The following is a 26,302-nucleotide window of genomic DNA, read 5'->3' as shown; positions in this document are numbered from 1 at the left end:
CAAATTTGCAGGTGGGGTTGGAAGAATGCTCTGTGTTGCTTCCACTTTCCCTAGGTTCAGAGGTGTGCATGTTTTTCCAGTCCACGGCATATCTGTGGATTTGTAATTAAAGATGGCAACCATCCAGACATGCTTCATTGACTACCTGGGGATAAGACTATCTCATAGCTAAGTTGTACATTAAAAAAAAAAAAATCATGTTGTGAACCGAAGAACAAAGTAAGGTGTGAATAAGTGGCATATCAAATCAATGCACTCACTGCTGCACGCAGTTGGGAAAGCATCTAGTGTCTGAACTGCCTGGAGTGAATCCCATATCCTGTTGCCAAGTTCACCAAGATCTGTGCAACTGGAAGAAAGCAGAGGAAGGAAATTCATCAGAGAGAAGGTCCAGTGGTACAGAATGGAAGAGGGGAAAAGATGAGTTGCCAGAGATGAGTACCTTGTGTGCCATGTGGTTTTCAGAAAATGGATGAAAGCATGCTCCTCTACATATTATTTCTCTAAAGTTTATAAGCTTCAGCTGGTGGAACTACTAGCCATGGTTGTACATAGGAAGGTTAGAAACATAGGAATCAGCCTTATACTAGGTGAAACCAGTGATCCATCTTGCTCAGTATTGTCTGCAGTAGCCTTCTCCAACCTAGTTGCCCTCCAGTGTTTTTGACTACAGCTCCCATCATCATTGGTCATGGTGGCTGGGTTTGATGGGAGTTGTAGTCTAAAACTATCCAACAGGCACCAGGTTGAGAAAGGCTGGTCAACACTGAGTGGTAGTAGCTCTCTGGGGTTTTAAGCCCTCCTGGTTCCTTTTACAGGCTAATCCATCCAGGCTTAAATGTTCTCAAAGCATGAGTTTATGACTAAGGAGAAATATTGAGTGAAGGAGATTTCCTATACAGTGGTACCTCAGGTTACGTACTTAATTCATTCTGGAGGTTCGTTCTTAACCTGAAACTGTTCTTAACCTGAAGCACCACCTTAGCTAATGGGGTCTCCCGCTGCCGTTCTCATCCTGAAGCAAAGTTCTTAACCCGAGGTACTATTTCTGGGTTAGTGGCGTCTGTAACCTGAAGCGTATGTATCCTGAAGCGTATGTAACCCAAGGTACCACTGTAATATGTTGCTGGAGGAATTCCCTCTTAACCAGGGCTAACAAGCTGTTAAATTTTCCATTTGTGGTGCTTATGTTACAGCAGCAAACTGTTTCCTCCTTCCCTTTCTGCAGCTCAGTGGCAGCAACAGCCCCAGACCACCAAACCAAAGAAGGTGCGTCCCTCAGCTAGTCGATATGCAGCACTTTCTGACCAAGGACTAGACATCAAAGCTGCGTTTCAGCCAGAAGCAAACCCAGGACACCTGACACTACAATCTGGATTGGTAGAAAGTGATGATCTGTAAATCTTGGCTATCAGGCCTACCATTTCCTTTCAAAGTGAAAACACTGAAAGCCATTGTCTTGACCAATGATAATTTATGCCACTTTATGTGAAAGGCAAACACCATTGTGTGCAAAAGATAAAGAACACCTTAATCATGTATTTCTTGCTCGTTGTTACAATTTAAAGTAGTGATTATTCAATGGAAATGTACAGCCCCTACACATGAACATCACCTTCACCATAACTGTTTCATTACTATGGGGGTAGCACTGTTTTTAAATAACCCTATTCACAAATGCCAAATGCTGAAGTGAATGAGATTTTTCAGAAGCAAGCACACTGCAGAACTTATCACCAAGTGCCTTTTGCAAGTTGTAGGTGCTATAACTCGTAATGAATAATGCTAGTTATTTTTTAAAGCTACAACACAGCAGCAAGTGTATCAGCAACACATTCTGATTAACAGCATAAAAAATGTGCAATATACTGATGGAAGGGGGAAAGGAAGAGACATCTAAATGAAATTAATATCTCTGTAAATGGTTTTCTATTCTCAAGGGAAAGGAGGCTGCTTGCTTAAAGAAACTTAGGATAGGCAAGCAAGCTTTGTTTTCTGGCAAGAAGTGGCTGACTTAAAACTGTACTGCCAGACTAAGTCAAAAAATAACTTAAAATCTGGACATTATGGGATGGGATTATTTTACAGTATTAAAATTTGTAAGTGGGACAGGACAGGACGGGGGCAGTAGGACAGACGTTTCTCAGAATGAAAGCGTCTTGAGAAAACATTGCACTTCATCTCTTTGAAATTCCATGGTTACCCAAATGCTTTAAATCATCATCATCATACTGGAGATTTGCTTGACCAGAACACCATGACAAAAGTGATGAGTATAGAGTACGTGGGGAAAGGAGTGAGTCTGCAAGAGTTTGAATGATAAGCACACCACAGAGAATAGATTAGTAAATAGGAGGGAATGCAGAATGATGATAAAGAAAATGGTGTTATATTTTAAACACTGCATGCATGTGTACTAGATGTTACAATTTTGTGTTATTGCTTACTGCAGCAATGAATAATAGCCCTGCCTAAGACTGAGACTTCGTGAAGAAAGTAAAAATGGTCAAACTTCCAGAATGTAGACTAGTTCTGCATCTAACTGGACTTCACTTAGGCATTAAGCCATTTAACATTCAAAATCAATTTAAGAGTTCAGTTGAGTCTGGCAGGAAAAAAAGATGTGGTTTGATGGTACAAGAGTACTTTGCTACAAAAGGAAAACACTGTATTCCTTATCAAAGCACGTTTATAGTACTTTATTTATAATAAAAATGTTGACTCTTTTATCTCAACTCAGTTATTCAAGTGCAGTACTTTTTAAGAGAAGTTTTGTATGTACCACACCATATATTTTGCATTACTGCTATACATGTATTGCTTTACACCCATGTTAAGTACACAAACCAGGTTTTTTTTAGCGGCTAATAAACTCTTAGCACAGAAAATAGTTATTTTTCTATGCAAACTGCTGCAAGTGGTTACAGCTTGTTATAAGCATTTCTTACATATCTGTACTGTCATACACAATCTGTCATATAAAACTGTCCTATCATTCATTTACCAAACTTTTCTCAAATGTGACTCGCTAATCTATATTTGTTTAGCTTCACTAGTAGCATTTTGCTTCTTTTTATTTGTATTTATAAAAAAAATGTACAATCATACTACTTTGGATTGTTGTGCTGATATCATGTGGGTTTAACATCAATAAATATTACACAAGTTAATAATTGTTTTTTTCTGGGTCATAGACTTAAGACATCAAAAATAAAACTGGGTACACTCCTACAAACTTGTGGGAAGTAAAGCCCATTGAACTCCAGTAGGCTTCTGATTTACATCCTTAGGATCCCACTTCATAGGTACAGCCTAGTATTATGTATTTTTTTAAGCCAACCCCACTGAAATCAACTTCTCCTGACATCTGGGCCACTTTCCCCATTGCCTGGATTATGGCAAGTAAGTCATATTGACAAATGGGAGCTCTTACCTGAAAGATGCATTTGTGATCTTCTGCCTCTAACATGTAGAATGCTGGGAGGAAAGGGGCTTGCTTGGTTCTGGGGCCTACGAAAGGAGAGGAAACCCCAAACAATGCATGAGATCCAACAGGGCAGACACTATGTCACCACTGACAAATACAGTGAAAAACCCTTCAGTCTTCATTTCACCCACATGCAGAGCCTGTCTCAGGACCAAAGTGGGAGTCTTGTTAGAATAAAGTTATAAATTCAAACAAAAAGGAAGCCAGTCCCTGGCCAGCTTAACTCTCTGAGGCCCAGAGTAGCAGGTTTGACCACATCCTTAGGCTGCAATAATTGAAACTAATGTAGCACAAATGAAACAAGCAGGGCTTTGGATGCCTCTGTTGGACCTGCTCTAATCGCCCCCAATAGTGGCTTTGTGCAAGAGAAAGTACTTCTACTAGCACATTTCACTTCTCTCACTTACTGCTCTCTGACATGTTCCAGGTCGTTCCAGAGACGTTTGGAGGGAGGCACAGGGTGCTGCACTGATTTGGATAGGAGGGATCAGCAAAATTTAGGGGCCCTGCCTTAAGGAAGTTCTTCCACTAGCACAGAACCACTACTGGATACAACTCACAAGTACTACTACTACAGCTCAGGTTTAGGATGAAGCAGCATAGATTAGACCCAATTCAAAGATTAGGTATCTTGACACATCAGCCTAAACAACATAAAGTAGCTGAATATTAAGAATTAAGAACAAGCTAGAACTTCTTCTCAAGTTCAAAATGAGCAAACCTCGCATAATTTCTTCTACCATCAGTTTGCATCTCTAGAGAAGCAAGTTGTTTAGGAGAAAACAGCATTCAAGTTTAAAATTAGTTGCTTAAAAGAACTGATAAACTTTATACTGATTCACCCGCAACAGCCCTGGGAGTAAGTAAAAAAAGGAAATGCATCCTACCTGCTCCATGTAGGTGAAATGAGAGGAATCGTGCTTCCTTCAGGCTTGAATATGGTTTTGTAAGCAAAACTGAGATAGCTTTTGACAGCAGAGTAACTTCAGAGGGATTGGAATGTTTTCTCCTTACGATGATTTCTCCTTGTGGTTAATTTTATTACTGGTGTGTCATAAGAGCTAACCAATAATTTATAGGAACATTTTGCTTGTCAAACAGTAGAAGAAAACAGATGTATTCGCTCAATACATTCATGATCACAGCAGAGGTAACTCATGCCTCAAATATAAAATAACAGCCTTGCTTGCCTTTTAAAAAAGCTGTTGCTATAAAAACAAATACTTCAGCACACTATTAGATTGAGAGCATGATGGTTTAACAAATGCAGAAAAGCCTGTGTGATACAAATAGAGGAAAACATGTGGGATGGCAAAGTAGAAGAAAACTGGAAAAAGAAATGGAAAAGGTAATTGCATTTCACAGTCATCTCTGCCCTGCTGACTCATGGAGAAAGTACTCCATAAATATATCTATCCCAAATTATTATACAGACGCCTATTTATCAACCTTTAAAATGTGCCGGGGTCCATCAATTCATCTGATGATGCAGTTACAATCTAGTAAATTTTCAGAGTGGAAGGAGGTATTTACTATTATAGCAGTAGGAGTAGTGGAGCGCAAACATTTTAAGCAAGATTTAGCATGAACAAATAACTCATTTTCTTGGAAACAATATTATTGTGACAGCTAAACAAATGCTCACAGAAGTATTTATTAGACATTTATTTTCAGCTGTCAGAAATTGAAGGGCCTAGTCAGTCTGGCACAATTAAAGAGCATGTGAAGCACGACACTCAATGTGGGAAAGCTGCTTTCTAAATTTGATAAATTCCAAATACTGTTAAAGTTAGTAGGATCTCTAAGCATTTTTAAATAATTATATCAATTTGTAATTAATTGTCATTCAGTTTCAGCTTATTGACTACATTTAAATTCACTTATTTACTTCAGCAGATTTTATTTTCATTTTTGCACAACTACAAAAAGTTGCAATGGCATCATGGCATGGCATGATGAAAAAGAGAAGGCACCTTTAGTGCTTGAGGCCCATGTCTAAACACAATGATGTTTTATGGCCTGTAGCTGTCCTGCCACAACCACTGGAAGGCCAAACCATCCTGAGTTTTTAGAAGATACTGCCACCATAGGTGAAGCCTTTTCTCCACAACTAAGGTACTCTTGGATTCAACGATATATAAGCAAGAGAGAGTCTGGTGACATTTCCAAAACTAAAGTTTGTTTACTATGGCACAATTTTTCATGGACTAGAGTCTACCACTACATAACATACATGAAATGTAATCCTCAGTTTCAGATAATTAGACATGACTGTAAGGAGGACAGAAGAACTAAGTTTTGGGGTCAGTGGGAAATAACATGCAGGAAGTGTAAAGGTAAAGGTAAAGGGACCCCTGACCATTAGATCCAGTCGTGACCGACTCTGGGGTTGCGACGCTCATCTCGCTTTATTGGCCGAGGGAGCCGGCGTACAGCTTCCGGGTCATGTGGCCAGCATGACTAAGCTGCTTCTGGCGAACCGGAACCGCATACAGAAATGCCGTTTATCTTCCTGCCGGAGCAGTACCTATTTATCTACTTGTACTTTGTGCTTTCGAACTGCTAGGTTGGCAGGAGCAGGGACCGAGCAATGGGAGCTCACCCCGTCACGGGGATTCGAACCGCCGACCTTCTGATCGGCAAATCCTAGGCTCTGTGGTTTAACCCACAGCGCCACCTGCGTCCCTGCAGGAAGTGTAGATAGCAATAATTCAGATATTATTTGACATATTCAATTGTTATTCAATTTCCAATAATTCAGTAAATGGTTTTAAACTGTTTTTAATATTGTGTTTTAATGTTGCAACCTGCCCTGGGTGAAGGGCTGGTAATCAATAATAATAGTAATAGCAGCTAATGTCTTAAAAATAAGCACAATGTTCCTTGGTAACAGCAGTAATAGGTGGTAAAACAATCAGCTTGGCAATGCCGGGTTAACTTCTGTAGTGAGAAAGAAAAATGTGGTCTCTATTCACACCCAAATGAACAGTTTACCTTCTTGATTAATTTAATTCTGCTACAGCCCCCTTCTGAATTTTCTGGTTTACTTATGGCTTCCTTAAGATCAGTGAAAGTGTATCCTAGTTCTCTATTTGTTTGTGAATATTGCCATCTTTTGTTAGATACAATTACCTTGCATTGAACTCTTTGTAAAACATAAATGATTATTGCTGTCATGTATTACAATGTTTTGCCAACTCTGACCATAATTAAGCAAAGAGATAAGCCAAACATAAATTTCATGAAATAACTGTTTATAGAGAGATAAGAAGCCATGCACACTCATTTTCAACTATGAAACTGAACCATATGTATAAATGGGAATTTATGTACACAAATAATATAAACCTGTTATTTAAAATTGGGATTTTAAGAATGTAGCAATTCTAACAAAATGAAAAACAGCATTAAATTAGCTCTGCACACAAGCCAAACTTAAATGGCTAGAAATATATATGTGGTTCTTTGTACTATTACCTAACTAACCCTAATGAACTATTATTCCTTAAATTATACTGACCTCAAGAGGTGAAAAAGAGATCTGTTTGTATGCTCACACCCCAGATGTCAGTGAATATGTCATTTTTCTAAACATGAAAGTAAACTTGCTTCCACCTTTGATTACTGGGCTGATCCTACAAGAAAATCAATTATATAGTACTTCCAGACTACATTTTAAGATATATAGAAGACCTGAATAGTTTTGTTTGCATTTTTATTCTATGCTTATATTTCTGCCAATTTTAATTACAGGCCTAAACTGACAGCTTGCTTTGGGGGGGGGGGTAGCCCACAAACTATTTAAATTTGGCAGCTTGGATACAGAATAATCAGATTGCATATTTAACACAAATGAGGAATGGATTGGGAGATGCAAAATTAGTATTATTTGAGTACTTTAAAACAGAAGACATTTTAAACTATTGGTTAGTAAGCTGAAATGAACAAAGGCAGTTTAAATGACTCTGAAAAACTAATTTGGGAGAAACCAAAGTAATTTATAGTATTTTCAAGGACCGGACTGGACCCAGCAGTCTTCATCAGAGACCCTTCTGTGTGTTCCTGAGGGAGATGTGGAAGGTGGCCACACAGGAATGGGACTTTTCAGTGGTTTCACCCCGTCTGTGCAATGCTCTCACAAGAGGTAGTTGTCTGGCACCATCTTTTCAGGCTAAGACCTTGCTGTTTACCCTGTTTACTTAAAGCTGCTTTCTACAGTGGTGCTCATCTTTTAGTGGAGCAGTTAGGACTTGGTCCTTATTAAGATGTTGCTGAATGAGCATTTTATACATTTTGTATTGTCATTCCCCCTCCCCCCATTTTTCTGGTTTCATACTGTTTTAATGTGCTCTATTTTATTCTGTCAAATCATTTTGAGACTTTTATTGTATAAAGCAACTGATAACAACAACAAGCCAAATCAGTTATTCCAGGAATGAGAAGTAATGACTAGAAAATATACTTCTGATGACATTTAGAAATATATCTGGTTAAATATCAACAAATGCATGACCCTTCAAACCTTAATAAGATGTGGACAACCTGGTTCTTAATCTCTGTCAGATTATTTAGGATTTATAATACAAACAGACCTAATCACAGGAGCCAACTCCTAGGACCTGAGATTCCTTTTGCCCCCCAGTAAAATATCTGAGGAGCCTGGGGGCCCCCAAAGTTTATGGGCCTTGCCATTCAAATAGTGTGTGTGTGCCGCATCTTGTGATCAATTATGCAGGACGGGACTTACCTGCCCCCCAATATTTTATTCAAGTTGGCACCCCTGGATCTAATGGTTGGGAACGTGGAATGGACAGGGCTATGGCAAGTAATTACAAGGAAAATTTATGGAATATCTAAATTATTTTGGAATAGAGAAGTTTAGAGAAATAATAATCAACATGGCACTCTCCAGTTGTTGAACTCCTACTTGCAACAGCCTTAGTTGGCACAGATACATTAAATTTTGGGATTTTACAATATTAAGCATGATTTCTTGGATTCTATGGAAGGGGGGGAAGGTTTTAATGGATTTGAACAATAAGAAGGGGAAACAGCCCTTAATATTATCCCTTCCTGGTTTGCAGGCATTATAACTAAATAAATCTAACAAAGAGATAAGTATTTTTCCTATTAAAAGTTCTCCTCATTGAGTTTTTCTAATAAGATTTCACATTTTTAAGCTAGATAATTGTGCAAATAAAAAAATAGTAGGAAAATTCATGTACTTTCATGAATCTGGAATGCAGGACCACCTAAATTCTGGACCAAATTAGCACTAGAATTCAATTAAGGTTTGGGGTGTCAAAGCTGATTTCCTAGGACATGATAGCTAGACTCAAGTGTGCATTTAAGGTGTATGCCAGACCTTTAATCCTTTAATTAAGCCAAGTGTAAAAGCTAATTATTACAGGTAATTTCCTTCTGAGGCGTTAGCCTAGGGATGAACCATTTAAACGACACAAAGGAGGGAAAGGCTAATTACATTTGCATGTGTGGGTTTCCTCCCTCTCTCAACTGAGTTAGCTTAAAAGACAAGGCCGGTGTTTTAGGAGAGTTTAGAGTACAGAAGGAAAGTTAGGCGTTAGCAAGGACATAAGCTAGAGGAGGAGGCAAAACATGATGGTTGCTGTTCATTTGAATGCAAGACTATGGAAGAAGCAATGACCTTTTGGGGTGCCAATACTGTGAGCCCCTCCATCTAGGCTGCAGGTTTTTCATGTGCAAATACACCAAATATCATAAAGACACTAGTTTCCACTGTGCCTTATTGTCCCACAGGAAAAACAAACCCTGCGTTAAAGCGCACCTGCAACCCCCCAGAATATCACAATGTTCGGAGTTAAGGGTGGCACGTAACAATATAGCATACAGTTGAACTTTTCTGTTATCCAGATACTGTAGTAGACACAAAATATTTGTTTGTGATAAAGAGGTATATTGGTGCCAAAGAGCCATAAAGCATCCAGAATAAGAATATAGACTAGATAGCTTTTAATGTATGAAGTGATTATATATATATATAGCCCTTTCTAAAGTGATAGAAAAAACAAATATTTATGCTTCGAGTAGGAGACTTGAAAATGTCACATCTAAATAATAATTTTTCACCATTTCAAGTACTTTGAATGAATGGAAAAAACCTTTGAAAATTAGTGTTTTATTTAAGAAACCTAAGGTTATGAAGTTCAGCATATTGTATTCTTTGTTAGCAACCACTTCATAGGAGAAACAAAATAAATATGCATGGAGTGTGCCCTATATAACCAAGCATTCAACATTCCTAAGCAGTTTATCATCAGTTTCCTTTGCGTCTCCAAGTAGAACACCAAAGTTTTCCAACATAAACTATGAAAAAGATCATACTTTACTTACAGAATGAACTAAAAATAGACCAACTTTTGGAAGGAGAGCTGCATTAAGCTTTCTATGCAGAAAGAACAAATCTGATGAAGCAAGGTCTATGTCACAATCAGTGTATTTGGTAACATGTAGCACTGTTGTTGTTGTTGTTGTTGTTTAAAAAAACCAGATAATTTCATTTCAATATACAGTGGTGTCTCGCAAGACGAAATTAATCCGTTCCGCAAGTATCTTCGTCTAGCGGTTTTTTCGTCTTGCGAAGCAACCCTATTAGCGGCTTAGCGGATTAGCGCTATTAGCGGTTTAGCGGCTATTAAAGGCTTAGCGGCTTAGCTGCTAAAAGGCTATTAAAGGCTTAGCGGCTTAGAAAAAGGGGGGGGGGAAAGCGGAAAAAAATCTCAAGACTCGCAAGACATTTTCGTCTTGCGAAGCAAGCCCATAGGGAAATTCGTCCTGCGAAGCGCATTGAAAAACGGAAAACCCTTTCGTCTAGGGGATTTTCCGTCTTGCGAGGCATTCGTCTTGCGGGGCACAACTGTATACACAAAGAACAAAAATGGGACCCTGAATCATCTACCCCCCCCCAAAAAAAATTCTGGTGTCACACATAATTTGCTTATTTACCTGAGGCAAACAGACAAGCAAGCATATGATTTGAAGTTTGTCATACTAACTACAAATTTATACTACTTTAATTTAAAATACTAACAAAAGAAGTATCACCTGAAACCACTTCTTGGGACTTTCAACTGCTGAATATGTTTTCCCACACTCACTGACTATGCTATCATGGCTTTTAAAACAAAAGTTGCAAACCTCCATCAATAACTAGAACTTGGCCTGTTACATACGGAGACTCCAGAAGAAATGCAACAGCTTTGGCAACTTCTTGAGGCTCCCCAAATCGTCCAAGGGGAATAATTTTCTTCAACTGCTCTTCTTTCAAGTGTGTTGTCATATCTGTGTGAATAAAGCCTAACATTTGGGGGGGGGGGGGGAGAGAAAATATGTTTATGAAATAAGACCTAGTCAAATCCTGATAAAACTACTATCATCACAACTATGTACCATATTTTTTGCTCTATAAGACGCCCCAGACCACAAGACGCACCTAGTTTTTGGAGGAGGAAAACAAGAAAGAAAAAATTCTGAATCTCAGAAGCCAGAACAGCAAGAGGGATCACTGCGCAGTGAAAGCAGCAATCCCTCTTGCTGTTCTGGCTTCTGGGATAGCTGCGCAGCCTGCATTCGCTCCATAAGATGCACACACATTTCCCCTTACTTTTTAGGAGGGAAAAAGTGAGTCTTATAGAGCAAAAAATACGGTAGTTTCCTGAGCTCAAGAGTCTGTCAAAATGCAAAGCATAGTTGCACAACTAAAAAAGCCATTTAAGGAAAGAAATATTTGTGTATTCAAACTTATCTAAAACTTCTTGAAACTGGAAACAGCAGTCCAGAAACTGTGACAAATTTTACACATCCAAATTCTTACATATATAGCCCCATTCTAACCATGTTTGTTTCACATTAAGTCCCACTACTGATTTCAATGAGGTGTACCTCTAAAACTATATCTAACCAACTTAGCTATTGTTTAAAGCATGCTGTTGCATGCCACTTAACTCCTCCCATACTTCTGCTGCATTGCTGGGAGATAAACCATGGTTTGGCTTAGCATTACATCAAAACCCAGGCCTATGGCTGGTTTTCCCCAAACCATCCATGGGCGGTAACCTGACAGCAAGCCTTCATACAGCTTGTGGTTTGTTTGGAGGGAAACAACCCCCAAGCCTGGGTTCAGCTGTAATGGTTAAGTCAAACCCTGGTTTAGTTCTTGGCAACAAACCAGCAACAAGAGTGAGGGAGAAACAAAGTACCTGCAGTTTTAGCACTGTGCACCTTTAAACTATATTTAACTGTGATTTAAAATGCTGTGCGAGCCAAGCCAGTTTAAACTTATTTAAACTAAAGAATACAGAGGGCCTGGTTCAGGTGCCACTTCTGTTCCCTATCTTATAACACATGGAGTTTGGATGGCTGCAGTAGCAATCTCAGCCTTGCATAGTCCACAGAATCTTTGGGAGTTCTCTTATTCAAACCAGGGTTTTACGTTACTGTGAAAAGCACATCCTGTGTTCAAATGACTGCATGCTCGGCCACTATAGACATGAACTTATACATTTAATGATGGGCAGAAAACAAGTCCAAGATCTGTTTCCAACTTGCATCAAGTTAAGGTTTGGAGTGAAAGAGAAGGTAAGGTTCCATATTTAGGCTACTACAGCCCATGCTTTCCACTACAGTCTCTGCAAGCTGACAGAAACATTTCAGTTATGGAAAGGTGCACTGCACTATAAAATAAGTACTGTACAAAGCAATTCCTACACAGATAGCCTTAGCAGGATAAAATCACAGAACATCAGAATTGAATAAAATGAAGAGAGACAGTGCATTTGAAATGCCTTGGGTTGAGGTTGGAGGTTAAATTCTCACATCCAGGGACTTTACTTAGTGTGCTGCTAGAGGCTTGCTGAGATGTCAAAAGGTGTTAATATTCAAAACGAAATCTTGCTGTGGTTAGTAGAGACACACTCAAACTGAGTTGTTCAAGGTAAACTACAGGAGTTAATGCAAGAACTCCACCTGCTGCACGTGTACATACATAAAAGTATTAAGGCTGTTTGTATTTTGCCAAGCAGATAATGATTCATCTGTTCAGTCGTGCAGTCACCACACAGTTACGTTTTAGGAAATTTTTAGAAATGTTTTTACTAAAGCAAAACAGTTTGAAAACTGTATCTGTATGAATCAGGAGAGGCAGTGCAGCCCCTGGGCTATTGCTTGGGATGAGGGAAAACAAGCTGAGCTTGAAACCTGACAAGACGGAGGCGCTATGAGTATGTAGTTTCCATGTCCAAGGACCTGGTCAATTGCCTACCCTGGATATGGTTACACTCCCCCTGAAGAGCAGGTTTACAGTTTAGGCGAGCTTCCAGATCCAGCCCTGTAATTGGAGACTCGGGTAGCATCACTGGCTCAAAATGCCTTTTACCAACTCCACTTGGTTTGTCGGCTTCAGCCACTCCTGGACCTGAAAAGCCTGGCCAAAGTAGCTCATGAATTGGCTACTTCATGACTAGATTGATGCAACGCACTCTATGAAGGGCTTCCCTTTTACCTGATCTAGAAACTTCAGTTAGTCCAGAATGCTACAACACAACTGCTGAAAGAGGGACTTAGCAGCATAGAACACCTATGCTCAGAGAACTGCACTGGCTGCTGATTTGCTACTGGGCCAAGCTAAAGGTGTTACTATTAGTATATAAATATCTTAACAGCTTGGCACCAGTTTACCTATGAGATTGTCTTACCCCATATATCCTCACTCAAGTGTTACTCAACTCAAATTTTTAGTGCGGCAGCACCTACACTTTGGAACTCCCTGCCTATTGATATCATGCAGGCATCCTCACTGTACTCTTTTTGGCACTTGCTAAAGACATTCTTATTTAGACAAGCCTATCTAGATGTTTTATTATTATTTCTTCGCAGCTTTTCACTCACATGAGTCACAAAGCAGCTTACACACCATAAATAACATCACAACCACAACATAAACCGTATAAAATAATTAACAAATTATTAGTAAAACAACCACTGTCTATAGAACTCTAATAACAAAACAACTTTAAAAAATAGGCTAAACAGCACAACCACAAGAGAAGTCATTTTATAAAACTCACAAGGCATTGCAGTAATAATAATCCACAAAACAATACTAGCAACATTAACAACTTAACAATCAAAAACAAACTAAGCACTGCTGGATTCACATACACACACACACTCGCCATCCCTATGACTCACAGTCTTCCACCCAGTTCATGACCACACACAGACATAATGCCTGTGGCAGCAGCACCATTCTGAAGGCCCCTAGGGATCCAAGGGCTGGAGGGTGGAGCAAGGCAGGTGGAAAACTCCCGTTGGAGTCCAACAACATCTGGAGGGTGAAAGGTTCCCCACCGTTGCTTTACCTGTTAAGTATGTAACTGATGCAATTATCGGACTGATATCAATATTGTGCATTAAATTCAGTATATAAGGACCTAAAAGCATCTGATCTTACGTACTGATTCACAAGTGACAGTTGAACTAAAAACTAACCTGGAGCAACCATGTTGACTCGAATGTTCTTTCTTGCTATTTCTTTAGCAAGAGAGCGTGAAAATCCAACTAATCCTGCTTTGCTGGCACTGTATACGCTCTGACCAGAATTGCCCTTCAGCCCAACGATACTTCCTAAAATAAACCAAAGGGAAAGACAGACAAAGCCAAAGTTTAGAAACTATAGTCAGGACTGGGCATTTTTAATAGTAGCTGTATTGATCGTTAACTTTTAATTAAATATTTTTAATGCCTTATCTTTTTTGCCTAATGTACATGAAGGCCTTATGCTGAAAAGCAAGCATGCACTTAATGCATTACAGATACTGTTACAGTCCCAGCCATATGAAAATACAAGTGAGAACCCAAACCCTTGCAATAGGGCAAAGGGAGAAGGTCAGAAGTAGTAGCAGATGACAAGCTGGTTGATTTCTTCCCACATCTCAGCAAGCCCCACTGTCCCCTCAGACAGTGAGTGTACAGTACTCTCTGGTGCCAGAGAACTCACAAAAGTCTGCAACTAGAATAAATATGATTGTTATTATCTAGTTAGGAAGTGGTTAAAGAGGAAAGATGGTGTAAGTTAGCCCTGACATTTCCCTGTATTACCTCACATGGTTTTATATTTATCTGTTCCTTGTATGCAAAATAAAATGAACCTGGCATCAAGTCAGTCTATTTAAACTGAGCCTGAGCGGCTCAAATATTTCTCCTACTTTTAACTCGTCCTGCTACTCTGTGTCTTAAAACCATCTACATGCAAAAAAATTTCATTTTATCAACATTTTAAAAAATACAGTCACTTCCAGTATGTTTCCCAAGGCCTGTTGTGAAACCATTAGGCATTACCTATGGAGCTCTTTGGTTCTAGAAAAAGAGGATAACTCTTTCAGACATAAATATAAATCACAGAATTTCCCTAAAAATATTTGATTATTTATTTTATTTGTAACCCACCTTCTACACTGCTGCCAAAGATGCTTACAACAAAAAGCTAAGAATAAAATATAGCTATATCACAAACATACTAGATTGTAGGAACTGGGTCAAGGGAGGGCCAGGCATTCCCTATCCCTGATCTAGGATGTCCAGTGGGCACCCATGAATTCCAAATTGCATTTATGGGCACAACTCCAGAGAGGTCTGTTGTCTGGCAGGCAAGCAGGTAGAACAGATATCCCCTCTTGTTTTCCCTAAATGCAGACACCACATTCCACTGCATCATAAGCAGCTTTTATTTTTTTTACATAGTCATGCTATGAATATCTACTCAAAATTAATCCTCATTGAGTTCAATAGGACATATTCCCAGGTAGTGTGTGTGTGTGTGTGTGTGTGTGTGTGTGTGTGTGTGACTGCAGCCTCAGAGAAGCTGGAAAACGCTTTTTGAGAGAACAGTGGGAGTGAATATGCAGTTCTATAAAATGAGGAAAAGGCTTACTGTATGAGCATCTTACACAAGCAGAATACATTTGGTTTTTGTTACACTCTGACTGCACAATGCTTTTGGCTGAGGTGTAAAAGCAGCAGGCAAAAGGCACATTTGACTCCAATCCAATGACCCCAAAAGTGCTGTGGTTAATTTTGGTAAGAACTTCCAACTGCGTGTGTTTATATAGGAGAACTTGTAACATACCATACATTGATTATTGAAAAGTTAGTATCAATTGAAAATAATCATATTTGTTTAGGCAGACGCACCTACGTTAACAATAGCTCCACCTTGCTGCTGAATCATACCCTTCACAGCAGCTTTGCATGTCAACATTGTCCCCAAAAGATTGGTCTGAAGCTGCGATAACATATCATCAGCCTTGGTTCGCAACAACAAGCCATCCCTAATATTAAAAAAATAACAGTGAAAAATAGAAATACTATTGTTTAGAGTCATGAAAGAAACAGGCCAATATAGTCAAGCATAATTAATTACAATACACTGAAAATTTTAACAATTTCAGCCACTTTGCTAATAATAATAATATACTGTTTTAAACTAGAAAAACACTGAAGTGCAAAACTAAATGAGTTCATTATGAAGTTGAGTACCCTATGTTGTTTTATTAAGGATTAATAATCTCAATTGGCAACCTTTGTCTTATTAGTAGGGATACTCCAGAATGCTTTATCTATGCACCTTTGCCCACTAGAAGTCACCCTATAATTGTAGTGAATTATAACAATCCCTAAAGGCTTACCCAAAATACTGATTATGCTATTGTTTAAACAAGATGAAGGTAGATAAAGAGCCCCTCCAAAATCAGTTTTTGATCAGTATAAAGGCTGCAGCAAATGAACCAGTCCTTTTACGATAATGATATTTTAATTCATCTACCTTAAATCAAAGAATATCAAATCAATCTAATGAAATTTGTTCCACATACTTTTAGATACAAATTAAATCTTTGATTTTAAACTCTAAAACAAAATAAACCACACTATTTTATACCTGTATATTTATTTATGTTAGATATTTTCAAAAGTGTACCTTTGACAGAAGCTTAAATTGGAAACTAACCTGTTGATACCTGCAGCATTAACCAGATAGTTTATTTGACCTAAACTTGTCTCCATTTCTTTAAACACATTTTGGATGTCTTCTTCTTTGGAAACATCGCATCTAAATGCTAGATGACCTGCTGTGTTGGCACAAAGTCCGCAATAAGATACAAACTTTCTCAAAACATTCAGAGACTACACGTATCATAAATACAGACAGAGAGCTGTTAGCTAGCATGTGGATCCTAGAAAAAAATATACTAATTATATGATTGGAAACGAAGTCTGATACTGACAGAGTACACATTTTTACATTACAAAGAACCAACAATTCCCCATGTCACTCATCAACTATTAACCAGACCCTTATCTTATACTATACAGTGGCACCTCGGGTTAAGTACTTAATTCGTTCCAGAGGTCCGTTCTTAACCTGAAACTGTTCTTAACCTGAAGCACCACTTTAGCTAATGGGGCTTCCTGCTTCTGCCATGCCACCTGAACACGATTTCTGTTCTCATCCTGAAGCAAAGTTCCTAACCCGAGGAACTATTTCTGGGTTAGGGGAGTCTGTAACCTGAAGCGTATGTAACCCGAGGTACCACTGTATTATGTAGGGGTTGTACTATAAGATCTGCAAGATTCAAATTCAGTGTAAAATAATCATGCTACTTTATTTAACACACATGTATTACTTTAATAGTTCAACACATTTTGCAAAAACACTAAGGTATACATACCTCCCAAGTTCTTTGCAGTAGTTTGAGCTCTATCCAGATTTCTGGCAATAATGGCCAGGCAATATCCTTTCTGTGCTAGCAGTTGGGCAACAGCATGGCCAATTCCCCGAGATCCTCCAAAAATGGCACAGACCCCTGACATCTTCAATGAACAGTTAACAAAATATTGATAGTACAGACGGACAAAATGTGTGTTGGCATTACATTTATTATACTGGCATGAAAAGATGGAAGGGTCATAAATTGTACAGAATGTTTACATGCTAGAGGGGGTTTTGCAATTATTTTTTATTATTGGTTTTATTATCTTTTAGCCAGTACTATCACAGGGGTGGCCAAATTTATACACCCTACAGATGTTGTGGCCTACAATTCCCACCATCCCTAACCACTGACCATTGAGTTGCAGTCTAACATCTGGAGGGCTGTACATTCCAAAGCCTGTTGGAGTCTGTATCTTCTGGAAGGCAAATTGGCTATTACTCTTGCACTATCAGCTGCCAGCGAAGTCACCCTTTTCTTCCAAGTATTAAAACAGGGACGCGGGTGGCGCTGTGGGTAAAACCTCAGTGCCTAGGACTTGCCAATCGCATGGTCGGCGGTTCGAATCCCCGCGGCGGGGTGAGCTCCCGTCTTTCGGTCCCAGCTCCTGACCACCTAGCAGTTCGAAAGCCCCCCCCCCAAGTGCAAGCAGATAAATAGGTACCGCTTTATAGCGGGAAGGTAAACGGCGTTTCCGTGTGCTGCGCTGGTGCTGGCTCGCCAGAGCAGCTTCGTCACGCTGGCCACGTGACCCGGAAGTGTCTTCAGACAGCGCTGGCCCCCAGCCTCTTAAGTGAGATGGGCGCACAACCCTAGAGTCGGATACGACTGGCCCGTATGGGCAGGGGTACCTTTACCTTTTACCTTTATTAAAACAGGGACTGGTGAACTCCCACAGAAATGTGACTTGACCCATTATTACCTTACCTAAGTCTGGCCCAACATACTGCTTCATTTGCACCCTGGCTTGCAATGTGTTGCCATCACACTTCATATTCTATTTTGATAGTGATAAATTAAAGTACCCTGTTTTCAGACCTTATTAATATTTAAGAAGTGTTGGTGTGCATCTTTTCCCAATTTCAGATTTCTGGGTGTTCTGGAAATACTTCAATGATTCTGACACATCTGTCAGACAGACCTAAGGATCTTTATGTATATAGCAGATAGATAGATGATAGATATTATATCTATCTATACACACACACAGTGCACCTACAAGCAACGTATTAAAGGAAGCATAAGAGGCTAACAAGACAGACAAGCTTTGCCACAGAAGCAAATCATTCCATTCATGCCCACCTGCCTGTGTCACTCAAAAACGTTTTTGCTTACATAATTACAAAACCAGTGCCAGGTGTGTGGTTAACACTGCCCTGCACTCCTCTCATACTCTTAAAGTGCTTGAAGTTCAAATCAGCAAGCCACTTAAAGGAGACTACTTTATAACCATATTGACATAGCCTCCCTTAGTGTAAACATAGTGTAACCACACCCATACACTAGTCCTGAAATGGATATGAAGTGCAATTGCTTTGAAGTGATAAATGCTGCCTGAGACGTGTATGATACAGTCTATTTCTATGGCATTGCCTGCATACGCTTAGCCTTTTGCATTTCTTTTGTGAAGTGCCTGTACAAATAGGAAATGGAAAATCAATGAGAATATTTAAACACCCAACTATGCCTGTGTTTTGTGCTAGAGTAAAATCTGATTTTCAGCTGCGCAGTAACTTCTTTGTTCACTTAATTTTTCAAAGTTTCTAAACCAAACATATCAGTCACATGAAAAATTGTCTGGAGAAATAAAAAAGGGTTAGCATAAAGATCAGACAACACATATCAGTTTGAGGCTGGGAAGGTGGATGCTAAATCAAAGTTATACAAATCCATGTGGCATGTCTACTAAATCACCACTAGCTACATAGTCTGTTTAGTAGTTTAACCTTTGTATATTTTAAAATACTATTGTGATTTTTTTTTCATTTTCTTGTTTTATCTTTGTGCTTTTTTATTACAATCAAGCAGTGTAAAGTTTTATGGATTACATAAATAAATTAACATTCTTTGGTGCCACTACAAAGCAGCATAACTGTAGAAAGGGCAGAGGGAGGTGTGTCTATATAAACATATACAGCTATCACTTTCGCAAATATTCAGGTTCTAACCACTGTCAAAAAGTTATGAAGAAAATTTTAAATCAATGGCTTTATTTTTGCCAAGCAACAAGTCCTATTTAATATGACAATAAATTAAACCACACTTAATGTATTTAAAGGGAGAAAAAGTAATAACCAGTGAAAGTCTCCACTGAAGCAGGTGCCACGGTTAAAACATACTTTAAAAGCATTTTGCTGCTTATTGCAAAATGTGGAAACTGCTCTTTCCCTTCAACCCAGGTTAAGTGTTAATAACAGCATTTCTTTCCCAATGGGGAAGGGCAGAGGTTGTATGGGAGAGTTGCTGAGCTACCATCCTATGTACTTCTGTGGAGTAAATCCCCATTAAACACAATGGGATTTACTTCTAAGCAGACCTGTGAAAGACTGCACCTTTCCTCAGAGTTTAAGTTCTCGACTAAGACCTTCTCCCGCAGCAAATAATTGCAATTTTGAGGAGGAAATGGAAGGCCCACTTAAGTCGATGGGAAATAAGAGCCACGAACCAAGTCTTTTCCCAACTCCTAAAACAGCTTCACACAAGATGTGAAATGGACACCCCAAAATAAACTTCTCCTCACACCCCGTCACCAGAAAAACAGAGCAGGACAGTCAAGTTGCCACAGTTCCCCGCCTTCCTCTGGCACCTGTGCATTGGACAGTAAATTGCAAGCTGCAGCTAACAGTCATTTATATCCACATTATATAAATTTAATAAATTTTAACAACAATAATTTATAGAAAAACGCTCCCCCTAGGTTTCCCCCTGGAGGGAGGTGCGGTAACCTTCTCCCCAAGCGTTAAGGAGCGTCCTCCCAACGGCCACGCAAAGCAGCGGCGGCGACTTTCCTCCCTTGTTCCTTAGCAGCAAAAGCGCGGATCCACCACACGACGCCGCCCTCTGCACGCGCTTATAGCGAACAGATGCGCATGCGCCTAAAGCAATTAAAAGGGCCGGAGTCGCCGCAGCTGCGACGCCTGGAGCAACGGCTGCTTGGGAAAGGTTAACGCCACAAGCGCGCCGCGAGGGGGCAGCAGCACCGAACAAAATCCAGCGGAATCCTGGAAGCGAGGGTTACCGAAAGCGGCAGCGGGGGAAAAAAACCCTGGCCTGCCCGACCGTGTGAAGGGATTTACTCGGTGTCTAAGCTGGGCTATGCCGGGGATGCGAGCCTTCCCGCCTTTCCTTACCTTGTCTCAGAGCTCGGGCGGACGGAGGCCTACCCGTCAGGCGTCTGCACTTTCAAATGTGAACTACCGTTCCCAGCATGCACCGCGCTTCATGATCCTTAGGGGTCCGAATACGTCGTAGAGGGGTACTCTGGGGGTTGTAGTTCGTTCTCTCGCAGTGCGTGCTGGGATGTTTCTCAGGGCCGAACTCGACGGCTGCAGACTCTGGTTAGGCTATTGGCAGCCGCTGTGTCTTTGGAAACAGGCGCGTTAGCCACTAGGCGCTGCAGCCGCGGCTTGTCCTGCTTTCTTCGCCCCAGGAGGCATCATTTCCCATGTGCTCCTACTGTCGCATCTCTTGGGCCGCTATCGTGGCGCCCGCTTCCCTTCCACTGCCCGAAAGCGGCGCATATACTGTGTTGCAAAGTGCAATATGTAAATACATCTGCGTCGACTCTTTGGACAGAGGCGATTTCAGTTATGCAACTCCCCCCCCCCAAAAAAAAAAAAACAACCACCACCAAGGAGATAAGTAACTATACAACCTTTAGAAGACATCTAATAGGGAAATTTGCTAATATTTAATGTGTTATCCTGTTTTTGTTTTTGTTGGAAGCCGTCCAGAGTGGCTGGGGCAACGCAGTCGGATGGACGGGATATAAATATCGTCATGGAACGGAGGGTCCCTATTTTCATCATATCCCCACTTAGACATGAAGCTGCTTTGGTCACCATTTTATGATTATAAATCAAATTAAAAAGTACTTTAACCTGCCTGAAGGACAGGACAGGGTGAAGAAGATTTAACAGAATCTTGTATCCTCTTTGGGATATTTCCATTTCCATTATCATTTGTTCTCCAAAAAACTGTCCATCCTCCCTCAAAGATGGTTCACAACATGCTTAAACTTAAGTCAACACGCAAATGATTTCACACAAACAAGCCAACCACTGTAAACAGTCAAGTCTAGCTGCAGACACTTCAAACTTGCTCCCCACCCCCCCACCCCACAAATTTATCTTTAAAGAGCTGGTGCTATTTCTTTTATTAGCACGGCAGTGACATGGAAGAAAGCACACCTGTGAAATTTCCTCCTGACACAAAGCTCTTTAAAAAATGAGTTCATGAGTAGACTGGTGTGCTGGCCACTTGTGACCCATATGATCTTGGATGATCCACTCACTGGTAAGTACTGGTTCAGTCTCCAGGTAGGGCTGTGAGAGACCCCTGTCTAAAACACCTTAAAAGTGTAGTCCAGCAGCAAAAACCACACTGAAATAGATGGAGCAATTGTCTGACTTGGTATAAGGCATCTTCCTGTGTTCATCCACATGGAGGCACAGCAACAATCATACCAAAGCTGAATATTGCTGATTTTATAAATTTGACAGCGATTGGAGCAATTCAGATGTTTAAAGAACTGTCACTAGGTGTCAGAATAATGCGTCAAACATTGATTTTGTTCCAAGAATCATGCATTCCTGTGATCTGATAAGTAGCCCGCCAGTAACTGCCAACTTCAGTGGGGCTTTTTGCCGCCAGAGCACTTAAACAATTTGGCTGTAAGAAGAAACTTTCATTCAAGCGAAAGAAGCAGAAGCAAGATGACTTCAAGGAACAGACTCAATCCCTGCTGGGAAAGGATATGGCTAATTTGCTAATGCTGTGGGCAATAATAATAGACCCCAGGATATTTGCTAGACAGCAGGCAAAAAGTTAAGCAAAATGACTTAATTGCAGTTTAATTGTGCTCTTGTCATGTCCTTGGGAGCCTTGCATGGAAAACTGAGGAACCTGTTAAGATATTCATGAAACAATGTTTCCTGCATGAACCGAATGATTACACAGTAAAAATAAAGATGTTGCCTTATTTCTTAAAGAAGTGCTAATTGAGAAAAAAGAAAAGGGATAGTGGAGGCTAGAATGCAGCTTTAATAATATGTTATTTTGCAGCTTTTCACAATGCAGTAGGTATTACTTTGCACAATCCAAAGCCAATTTAGCAGACAAAAATTATTGTTCTAATGTTTAATACCACAAAGCACCCCAGTCATGTCAGTTTTGATAATATGCTGTTGCTGTACAGTAGGTGCAATCCAGAGAAAGTTTGCAGCGTGTAGCAACCTAATCCTGAACCTTTTACTTTAAAATAAGTCCCACTGGTGGGATTTTATTACAGATACAACAAATACACAAGACTCCCTCTCTGCGGTATAATTTTGTATGGATTTGTTTGACCTCTGTAAAAATTGCATTAGAAAACAATAAAAAAGCATCAACTATAAAAGCAAATAAAATTGAATTATGTACAACTAAAGACGAAGAAATTAAATACTTAGTACTTAGAAAGAGCAAAGTCACTTATCAATTACTGACATTCAAAGCAGCAATAAAGAAATGTTTTGAAGATGTATACTATGTGCTTATTTCTGATGTTAAAATGTGTTCACTTATTGTTCTTACCTTAAATTGGGGGTGGGGGGGATCAGAGGGATAAGATTCAAAGCTATTACTTTCTAATGCAAATTGCAATTTTGGGACAAAACAAATGCAGCCAAATCACAAACCTATCTTCATGTAATGTGAAAGTTCTGAATGGCTCTCAGTATGGAATTTGGCACATTTCAAATTCCACCCCAAAATCCAGCCTGATCCAGTAATTTTTATACTTGGAAGTGGTGAAATGCTACAGTCTGCCTAGCTGTTATTGTAATGAAACAAAAGCAGCAATCACGTATGGTTTTGTCCTGCTATGCTGGTATACAAGGAGGTGGGGGGTTAAGGATACACTTTCAGCCTTCACGTGGCATTTTTCTACTTTCAGTGATTTAATAACATCCCAAGCCCTCTGTCTGAACACAGCTGCCATCGCAGGGTATCACAGTTTGGCTTGCACATTTGTTCTTCGATCCAGCAGAGACTGGGAACATCAAGAACACAGTTCATAGGAGAAAATGCCTTGTGCTATTGATGTTGCTCCTGGGACAGGCAAGAACAGTGTTTATGAACAGCAGAGGGAGCCATGGGTAGCCTCCCTTATCGCACTGCGGGACAATTCATACGGAGTTTTAGAATTACTACAAAACGTTTGAGACCTCCAACGCTGTTTATTCACTCAGCTCTCCGTGTAGATTTTTTTTTTCATGCACTAGAAGAACATTTTAATCTTGCCTAACCACCCAATAATAAAGAAGAGTGTGCAGAGCATAACCTTTTTCAAGTGCCAAGTTCAAGTACAGGAAATAGCTGGGAGCAGGCTGTTGAATCCTGGAGGTGGTGTGGCACTGGTGGAGGCGCATGTGTGCATCCTACATTATTTGCCACTTCAGCTCACCTGTGTATCTTTCTTGGACCTGTGCATACTGTATGTTTGGACCTCCAGCCCTTCAGCAATCACGGCTACAAAATCCCTTGCTTGCATTAGCATGACCTGGATCTCTGCTAACACAAAGTGCCTCTAATATATATGCAGAGTACATTTCCTTCTCTACTGAATATAACCAAGCCTGGTGCCCTCCTGTTTGATTAAGGACAAGTAGCCCTATCTTACGATTCTCTGTGCAGTGCTATATACAGTAGTACCTCGGGTCACATACGCTTCAGGTTACAGATGCTTCAGGTTACAGACTCCGCTAACCCAGAAATAGTACCTCGGATTATCGTGCTCCGTCGGTGTGGCAGCAGCGGGAGGCTCCATTAGCTAAAGTGGTGCTTCAGGTTAAGAACAGTTTCAGGTTAAGAACAGACCTCCGGAACGAATTAAGTACTTAACCCAAGGTACCACTGTACCTTTCTTTGCCCAAATCCGAAGGGACACTGATGAGCAGGCTTGGTATCAGCACCAGGCACACACAAGCAGTTGCCAGGATTCGCATGCAGTGGCAGGGCCCACTGTGTCCGAGCCTGTGGTCCTGTAGACATCAGGCGGCCACCAGTGGCAGACTTTGGTTTTCAAAAATTCAGCGGCACCCAATGCAAGGCCAAAATTTGCCCGGTCTCTCCTTCCATTCTGCTCAATTCACTATGTTACAGTTGTGAAGGTAAAGGTAAAGGACCCCTGGACGGTTAAGTCCAGTCAAATGCGACTATGGGGTTGCGGCGCTCATCTTGCTTTCAGGCCGAGGGAGCCAGTGTTTGTCCATAGACAGCTTTCCAGGTCATGTGGCCAGCATGACTAAACCACTTCTGGTGGGATAGAACACCGTGATGGAAACCAGAGCGCACGGAAACGCCATTTACCTTCCCGCCACAGTGGTACCTATTTATCTACTTGCACTGGTGAACTGCATTCAGCACTCAGCTTCCACATCCCTGCTTTAGACACTTGGACAGTCAGCAAGTGAGATGTACTTAAAGATATGAAGCTGCCTTTAGGTTGCAATCCTACATAAATTCCACCTAGGAGCAAATCCTACTTAGGTCAGTTTTCTTCTGAGTAGACATGCATAGGATTGCAGAGTTACAGCCATATGAAAAGCAAATCCAAGCAATGGAATCCATCTACAAATCTAAACTAAATTCCACCTTACCCGCTGCCTTATTATGTCACATCTTAGGCTTAGGCGGGCATCAGATCTTCACATATTCCAAAGAACTCACAGCAGTAGTGTTATTTATGTGCCCTGTGTTCCAGCCTACAGGAGATTTACACCTTCTAATACAGACACATATCCCTAATCTACTAGCAAAGCTGATTACTGAAACCAGAATTGGCATGATTTAACCTTCCCCCTCACTACTGAGCTCCATAGCACAGTTAATTGTATCGTACATTTTCCCTTCCCTAGAGATTATTGTGAGAGGATAATATCGCACAGAACAATTGTATATACATGTTTACTTGGGAGTAGGCCCCAGCTGAGTCCAATGATAGTTACTCGTAAGTATGCCTGCATAGGATTGCGGACTATGAAATATAAAAAGGAGCTTTATTTCACTGAATTCACTTTGCCTATAATTTGGTTAAAATCCAAAAAAGGTAGTGAAGCATTCGAAGCTTATATGGTGCATCATAAAATCCATTAAACGAGAGTGTAAGCCTTCCCTGTGGTAGTTAACATTAATATCACTGTAGCTCTTATGTTTCAAACCAGGCACTTCAGGTTGTAAGGCTGCCCACACATCTTATCTTTTGTCCATCTCCATTAAAAAAAAACCATACTAACCTGATCATTAGTAAATGTTGTTATTATTCTTGCAGTTGCTCTCCCCCCCCCCCCCCCGTGAGTGCACTATTTGACAGGTATGTAGCTATTAGGACATCTATTTTCTCTTTCAAAGATAATGACACAAGAGCTCCCATTCACAATATCTTCCAAACCATAATTCAAAGGGTTCCCAAACTGCAGAAAGCATTTGACCCAGCCCAAATATTGCTGCAAATTTGACACTGTCCATTGCTTTTTTGAGCTGCAATCCTATACAAGTTTATTTGGGAGCAAGCTCCGTGGAACCTCCTTCTGAGTAACAATTTTGTACAGCTTTATACTCTTAGGGAAATAATCCTAAACTACCATCTGGGATTGACAGTGCTGAACAGAGTGGCAGAGTCAATCTCAGCGGCAGAGCCGCACAGTACATCTGAAGCCTTGCCACTCACCCTGGCCAGAGTAGAAGAAAAGCTGGTTTTGCTTCACTTGTGGCTGATCCAGTTACAGGTTGGCACAGCAAAAGGGTTTAA

The 26,302-nt window shown here is 40.3% G+C and overlaps 2 protein-coding genes across 20 annotated transcripts in view; one reads left to right on the top strand and one right to left on the bottom strand.

Annotated features, from left to right (window-relative positions):
• PALLD (palladin, cytoskeletal associated protein) overlaps positions 1-3,173 on the top strand; it is a 224,701-nt gene extending 221,528 nt beyond the window's left edge. For all 5 annotated transcript variants that reach the window (XM_081021668.1, XM_081021669.1, XM_081021670.1 and 2 more), the window contains one exon: positions 1,229-3,173. In XM_081021668.1, coding sequence (XP_080877794.1) covers positions 1,229-1,401 — 173 coding nt within the window. In that variant the 3' untranslated portion in view covers positions 1,402-3,173. The remainder of the gene's footprint in view (positions 1-1,228) is intronic.
• On the bottom strand, positions 187-21,053 carry CBR4 (carbonyl reductase 4). 15 transcript variants are annotated; one of them, XM_081021787.1, is made up of 10 exons: positions 17,647-17,905; positions 17,251-17,392; positions 16,530-16,650; positions 15,716-15,852; positions 14,015-14,149; positions 10,664-10,822; positions 9,860-9,930; positions 7,008-7,122; positions 3,434-4,814; positions 187-349 (listed from the first exon to the last, which is right to left on the bottom strand). In XM_081021787.1, the coding sequence occupies exons 1-8, from the start codon at positions 17,665-17,667 to the stop codon at positions 7,075-7,077; spliced, it is 834 nt and encodes a 277-aa protein (XP_080877913.1). In that variant the 5' UTR covers positions 17,668-17,905; the 3' UTR covers positions 187-349; positions 3,434-4,814; positions 7,008-7,074. The 15 variants fall into 15 exon arrangements, with proteins under 15 accessions (XP_080877913.1, XP_080877915.1, XP_080877917.1 ...); XM_081021789.1 differs by having other exon boundaries at positions 3,434-3,510; positions 4,375-7,122; positions 17,647-17,904; XM_081021791.1 differs by lacking the exon at positions 17,647-17,905 and adding an exon at positions 20,643-21,053 and having other exon boundaries at positions 3,434-7,122.
• Between the last annotated feature and the right edge of the window lie 5,249 nt (positions 21,054-26,302).

The sequence above is a fragment of the Podarcis pityusensis genome (assembly GCF_964106645.2).
Source record: "Podarcis pityusensis genome assembly, chromosome: 9".
NCBI classification, from domain to species: Eukaryota; Metazoa; Chordata; class Lepidosauria; order Squamata; family Lacertidae; genus Podarcis; species Podarcis pityusensis.
This window is presented reverse-complemented; position numbering and strand designations above follow the sequence as displayed.

Bases quoted from the DNA above. Each gene is read 5' to 3' on its own strand.
- CBR4 (XM_081021787.1), bottom strand. From the start codon at position 17,667: ATGTTAGACTGCAACTCAATG. The intron at 10,823-14,014 runs GTTAGTTTTTAG...CCCAAATGTTAG, and splicing joins AGTCAACATGGTTGCTCCAG to GCTTTATTCACACAGATATG. The intron at 7,123-9,859 runs GTAAGTAAAGTA...ATTTTCTTGTAG, and splicing joins GTCTATTTTTAGTTCATTCT to GATCAGCCCAGTAATCAAAG.